Source organism: Brienomyrus brachyistius, chromosome 13 (genome assembly GCF_023856365.1).
Source record: "Brienomyrus brachyistius isolate T26 chromosome 13, BBRACH_0.4, whole genome shotgun sequence".
NCBI classification, from domain to species: Eukaryota; Metazoa; Chordata; class Actinopteri; order Osteoglossiformes; family Mormyridae; genus Brienomyrus; species Brienomyrus brachyistius.
In genome coordinates this window covers 572,314-579,185 of record NC_064545.1, presented here as the reverse complement: position 1 = coordinate 579,185, position 6,872 = coordinate 572,314, and the positions used below count along the sequence as shown (strand labels likewise).

General features: G+C 38.8%; 1 protein-coding gene across 1 annotated transcript; it reads right to left on the bottom strand.

Moving 5' to 3' along the window:
- Nucleotides 1-1,264: 1,264 nt before the first annotated feature.
- cnep1r1 (CTD nuclear envelope phosphatase 1 regulatory subunit 1) lies at nt 1,265-5,345 on the bottom strand. The gene is made up of 6 exons (XM_048972395.1): nt 5,197-5,345; nt 3,066-3,137; nt 2,666-2,739; nt 2,482-2,591; nt 2,303-2,357; nt 1,265-1,997 (listed from the first exon to the last, which is right to left on the bottom strand). Exons 1-6 carry the CDS (start codon nt 5,219-5,221, stop codon nt 1,956-1,958), a joined length of 378 nt encoding a protein of 125 aa, XP_048828352.1. The 5' UTR covers nt 5,222-5,345; the 3' UTR covers nt 1,265-1,955.
- Between the last annotated feature and the right edge of the window lie 1,527 nt (nt 5,346-6,872).

Sequence of the window (6,872 nt, the reverse complement as noted above, 5' to 3'; positions counted from 1 at the left end):
CGATGCGTTTCTCAGAACCCAGCACCGTCATTAAGGGATGCATGACTGTACTGTTTCTCCCACTAAAAAGGAAACCATTCAACCAAAATATGTTTGGAATACTAAAATTGCACACACCTCAATACACATACCAGACCTTTGTTTAAATAGCAATATGCACATCTATATAAAGAAACACACATACATGAACTGGCATTTGCATCGAACCTGAAGGCTGCACTGGAGCCAACCTTAGGAACAATTTTTTGCATCCCTGTGTGAACTTAAGATGAGAATTCTGCATTTTGGTGCCATGGTGGCTCAGTGCATAACAATGTTGTCTCACACATGCATGTTTGACATTTTGAATCACACCCATGCTCCATGCAAGTTAACATTCTCTATATATTGTGAGGCCTTCCTCCTATAGTCCAAGGTTATACAGTTAAGCAATTTAGTGTCTATTAATTGCCCATAGTATATGACTGCGGGTGTATCTGCCCTGCAACAATGTAGCATTACATAACCTCCAAGGTGGATCTGTGCTTTGTACTGCACTCCCTGCATTTTATTACATGAGATGAAATCTACTCCAACCGAACCATGTGAAAATTATTACATCAGGTGGTAGACAGTGCTGTTAAACTATAAATGTAATAAAACCTTTCATCCCCGACGGATATGTATAACATGCCATTTTATACAATGCACCACACGACAAAGTATCCCATTGCAATCATAAAAATTTGCATGAAATTATAGTGCACAGGGAAATTTCAGAGAGTATGTGCTAGATGATTATAATCCCAGTGCACTCTGCACTTTAGATCAGCAAGGCATTTACTGAAATAGACTTATTTGGGTTGGCAACTGGAAAAATTATTTACTGCTACCAGATTGTTTTAAGCATGGCTATTGACTTTAAAAACAGGAATTCCATTGGCGTAAAAACCTGAAATGGCATCTTTCTCATACAACCATACTTCAGAGGTATCAATAAAGACAAGCCTATGCTTGAAATGAATAAAAATGAACTTTCAACATACGGAAAAATCGACCATCATTTGGAAGGAGCGAACAAAAAAATGATATATTATATATTTACGGTAAATACCATTTAACTACCTGAAACTGTTACCTTAAAACTGAATTCAGATTCACAAAAAATAACTGGACATAATGCACAGCAAATTTAAAAATGAAGTTTTCTGTAGATCCATCCAAAGATGGTGAAGTTAGTGGATTGTCTCAGAAAGTAAACACATAGATGTGTGACACAAAGTGGTATTTTCCTTTAAATTTATTTAAAATTCCCACTCTGTATTTGGCTACAGTCAACAGAAAGGCATAATAAAAGGAACCATGGTGGAGCTTGCTCGGTCACACTTATACCAGGTCTAGCAAACTGATAGGAAATGTTTGTGATCCTGTCACACTTTATTTATTTGGCAGACGTATGTATCCAAGACGACATATGAAAAATCAGGGTCAACCAGTCCGTGAAGCAATTGGGGTTAAGGGCAATGCCCCAAAGTCTCAACGGTGACATCACCACAACCTCAAGATCTAAACCAGCGACCTTCCAACCATTCTCCTTAGTGTATTAAACTATTTCATTTTTCTTTAAAAAACAGGAATGTGGGAATCCTATTTGCTTAAAAATCCCATTTGCTAACTTTTTCCATCAAGAATGAAGAGGTACGTCAAAAAAATAAAAATAAAAGATACAGTGTCTTTAGGGGTGTTTCAGCACACAGAGGACGGCTTCTCGAATGACATGGAAAAACTGATGTATGCAATTTTAGAAAAGCGCTGTCCTATGCTCTTCCACTTATGGCTTAATGTACACAGGTACATCCCACCAGCAGCAAGTACTATCCCTGCTCACAATCACCATGCTTGTGGATTTCTGGTACGTGCCTCAGAAATCGTGAGAAACTTTACCCAAGCACAAGTTGGCCATCTCAATGGAAAGTCTACTGTATATGTGGCCGTGGTTTCAGGATCAATTTCCCAGTCTGAAAAAACATAAAAACAAAAGAGAAACACGGGTTAAGTTATAGACTGCAAATAAGAGGAACAAAAGAAGACACTTAGCTACATAAGTTTAAAGTGAAGAGAAGAAATCTATTCAAAACAACATTTAACGAAAACATATCCGTCAGGTTTGAATTTTCAGTGATTTAGTCACCCATCAGATCAGGACAAAAATCTAAATAGACTTCAAGGTGAAATGGTCACCTAATCAGCATGACACATCCATCATGAAAAATTAGAGGATCTACTCAAGAGTTATTCAAATAGGCTCACGCAGGAAACTTACATCATCGCAGGACATGTTGTATTCTGCTAGGACTGTCCTACAACGTGCAGCGATTCTGAGTGATGCAGGTTAAGGAAGAGTAAGTGGCACATGACATCGAATAATACATGAGATAAAGACGTTACTGACCAGTAATCTTGTCTCTAGATTAATGCCTTCTGATAACATTAAAAGGATACATCGACGGGGCAACAACACGTTTGTGTATTCCAGCAAAGAACAGACCAATAAGGGTAATGCAACTTATTGTGAAGAATGGGTGATTCCATAGAGATGAGAAGAAGGACACCTAGAAAAAAAGATAAGTTCAGTGTCTTACAAGAGAGCAACAACAACAAAAAGACCATTGGCACAAAAACTGACCTTCTGTGTGTCCGGGTCTATCAACCAGTTCCAAGCCCCTGTTGCAGTACAGACAGACACCACTATAAGGATCACTTGAGGGGGGAAAAAAAGCATAAATTCTCATGTCAATACAGAACATAAGTCACATTACATCAATGGCTCTCAACCCAATCCTAGTTCCTCCCCAAGCAAGACCACTACCGACAAACTCAATTTTAAAACTTGACCAAGTGTGGATCCCTTGATCAACTGATTCAGATGTTCAAGTTGTGGAATAGAAAAAGAATCAGCTGGGGGGGCGGGGGGCTAAGGACTGAGTTAAACACTATTGTACGAAGGCAGCACATTGATTTATATACAAAATATCCATTAGCTATAGAATATTCTTTGCTACAAATAATAAGAATGGTAGACATACTTCGCCACCGGCCAGTTGCAGGTTGCAGACAGGAAACATACTCAGTGAGTCTTCTTTCAAATGCCTTAAGATCTGAAAATGCATACAATGTCATTCATTTATCTATTTCGCTCTCTTTTGACTTTTTTGCCATACATCAATCACAAGGAACAGAATACATTTATTTCTAAAATAGGGTTCACAGAGGCCCTCAATAATGGAAATATACTTATTGGAGGTTTATATTTAAAATTCTTAACCAAATCTGAAATGTGCAAAACCTTCAGCATCAATCAACAGTTCTCACAGGGTCAGCATGTACAGTCAGCAGGTCTGCCTGCCAACTTCTGTCTTCTTGCAGAGTTTAACTGTTGACTGCTGCTGTTCCATACTCTTCACTGTGCCTGTGGTCACAACAGTCACTCATTTATTGCTTATACTGCTGCGTACCATTGGCTACCTTTGCTGGTTTGTGTCAGAATACTGGTATTCATTCAAATTGTCGACGGAAGGCTTTAATAACCCCCTACTGGCAGACACCCAAGCAGAGGGAACACATCCTGCCTTCTGGCTCGACGATAGAAGCCAGTAAACCATAACCCTAACCCAACCTTCACCAGTTACCTGCAAGGTTCAATACATTATATGTGTGTCATGCGTGTTCAAGATATTGCATGTTCTTCCCTTGCACTTCAAACTGCTCATTTAAAATCTGGTTAATGTCAATGCATCTCATGAATCTAAGAACAGGAAGGGAGAACATATGGGATATAACTGAGTTACAAGACTGTGGAGATTCAGAGCCACAGCTTCACAGCACAGAAGAGAATGCCGTTTGCGTTAAATTGCATGAATCTCTCCTACTTTACGGATTTTATATATGCAAACATCATAACTCCATAAACATCCTACTAGTAACTTTACAAGAAAATATGCAATATTGTAGCATACTGAAAACATTTTGTATTTGGATTAGATTTTCAATGTGCTTGGTATAGACTTATTGCAACACCTAAACAGTAAAATTCAAAGTTTAATATGATCTTTGCCATAGGTTTCAATTATATATTTGGCTATCCACATTACAGGTAAATATTTTGAGTGGCATCAGATCAATAGACCTATTACTACAAAAAGTATTTTAAATATTCATTGTCATTATTAATTCATTATCACTGCCTCCAAAATATTTCCAGTAAATACTATATTTCCACCAACAGGCTGTTCTAAGTAGGACATGCCAAAATTCAAAACTCCCAATGATCTTTTTGCTCAATTCGTCCCCTTCCGAGTCTAGTTTCCTCTCAAGGTTTCTTCCTGCTAGAGGGAGTTTTTCCTTGCCACTGTCGCCTCAGGCTTGCTTGGTGGGGGTTCAGGCCAGTTATATATAAAATGCATTGTGACAATGACTGTTGTTAAAAGCACTATATAAATATCACTGAATTGAATTGAAATACAAATATTGGCTTGCATTAACAGGCACTGTACAATGTTTTGATTGTTCAGGGGTCTGGAACAATTCAGTAACTATACATTCATAAATTGAGCAAAATATTCTGCAAAATTATTACAAAAGGTAGTTTTTAGGATCGTGTTTGTTTATCAAAATAAGGTTTTACAAAATGAAAATTGCATCCAAAACTGAGCAAAATCAACACTTAAGCCAACTGCAACATGCATATACCCTGAGCCATGTGCAACAGATTTGTAGCATTTACGATTAGAAACCTGATTAAGAATATTTATTAGTTTTTTATAGTTATACAGTACCTTGTTTATGGCAACGCGGGTGGCACAGGAAATATCACTATTAGAAGATACCAAGGAATACCAGGTGTCATATTCCTTTACTTAGCTATTCACCCAGCCGTGCTTGTTTAGCTTCCGTAACTCAATATTAAAATATGTGCAAAGAATGCTATTTACAGTGGGCTACTGGCAAATTTTAGAGAAAAACTAACCTCAATGCCAAAGCCTGTGCTAAACACTGCGCTAACTACAAGCTAGCGTCAGCTACGACTGTGCTACCGGTTCTTACATTTCGATACAGCGACAACAGATATGCCACCTTCAGTAAACTTGACAACTTTAGCTGTATACTGCCGACCTTTCAGCAGTCATAAACAAAACAAAAGTTGGCCGTATTAATTACCTTCCGCTTGTTCCAGGGAATTCATCGCTCTCTTCCCAAATAACAGGCCCCTCTCAGGATAATTGTCTGCATGAAGGCCTGGAGACCGGGATTACTGGCCAGACCGGAAGTGCGATGTCATCACGTGACCGTGCTGTCCTATCCATCCGTGAGTGCCTCGAATAAGGCAAACGTTTCGTGAAGTTAATCGAGATATCATTTATTTTTCTGATGTTGATCATTATTTAGTTATCCGGTCAAGTATTTTGTTAGCATTAAGAAAATTTATTCACTTATCAGAAACTTTTATGTAAAGTGACGTATAATTAAGAAAGCAGGGTGCAGGGTAGGGTGATCATACGGGCTTTTTTCCGGACACGTCCTTTTCCGGACACGACCTAAAAAAAGTGTCCGGTCGGAATTTCTAAATCGCCAAAAAATGTCCAAGATTCGGCTTTTGCTTTCTACAGTAACCATTCATTGTTGGCATTTTTTGCAGCGCTTTGACCTTTAACTTTTGGTCCCGCCTTCTCGCACACCACCATTGGTCGGTCATGTACACGCCTTTTACGCAAACATTGGCCAAACTGCATCTCAATCATTACGCTCAGCACCATAGCAACAGCCAAGAGACAGACCAGCACATGGCGCCTTTACGGCTTAAAAGTACCCAAACGCAAATGTAAATTCACAGATGAATTGCAGAGTCTCGGTTGAGACTCGTGGGAAGCAGAATGCATGACCTGCAAAACTGGCACGTGTCTAATAAATGTGGTAGCGATCTAGAAGCCAACATAACCACCACCAAACTGGAGTTAAAGGAAAAAGTTAAAACAGTTAATTAAACTGTTTTCGGGGACCAGTTAAAATATAAGATGCTGGATTGAGTTTTTCCATTCCACAAGCATCACAATAGCAACATAACGACGGACTGCGTGTTTGCCTTCGATTCCGAGACAGCGCGAAATTTTTCAGGCGTTCCTACGAAAACAGAAGCATTTGTTAACCCCGTGATAACACCGCATTCTGTCAATACAGTATAAGAAGACATAACCTTACTGTGGTGTTTCTACTGACGGAAGCAATCACGGTGCTGTGAAAATATATCCAAATGCTTGTTCAGTATTTCGATGGAAAGTACGGTAGCTTGAAAAGTAAATTTGCATGCCACCGAACTTAAAAACACTCTAAATGAATCAGCTTTTACGATCGCGCCATACATCATAAACACTGAAAAAGAACGATATTTTTCAAAATGTATGGCATTTCCATGATAGCTGCAAAACAATATTCGGGGGGGATCTGGCCTGATGAAGAAGGAAAGAACTTAAAGAACAAGTGTTAAATCGGCGTGGACTTCCAAACACAGGCCATGAACAACTGTGTTCATTACTCGGCAGACACACTAAATGTCGATATCGAGAGTATCACCATCAAAATATGTCAATACTTTCACATTTACACTGTGCACACAGAGGAGTACTGAGAATGTGTTGAGGTTGAATACAGACGTCCCTTAATTGTCATTATTCTGTTATTGAAAGGCTACTACAGGTGTTTCTTGACATCATTATTTTTGTCACAGTAAAATGGTAATAGTGATGGAGATTTCAAGCACACTAGAATTGGACCCAACATTTCGAAAGGACCAAAAGCATTGAGTTTCATTCACTACTGAAGATTGAAGTATTTCTTTG

Excerpts from the sequence above, each read along its gene's own strand:
- cnep1r1 (XM_048972395.1), bottom strand. The coding sequence starts at position 5,221 with ATGAATTCCCTGGAACAAGCGGAAG. Across the intron at positions 3,138-5,196 it reads TTCCCTGGAACAAGCGGAAG|ATCTTAAGGCATTTGAAAGA; the intron begins GTAATTAATACG and ends ATGCATTTTCAG. Across the intron at positions 2,358-2,481 it reads CGTGTTGTTGCCCCGTCGAT|AATCGCTGCACGTTGTAGGA; the intron begins GTATCCTTTTAA and ends TGCATCACTCAG.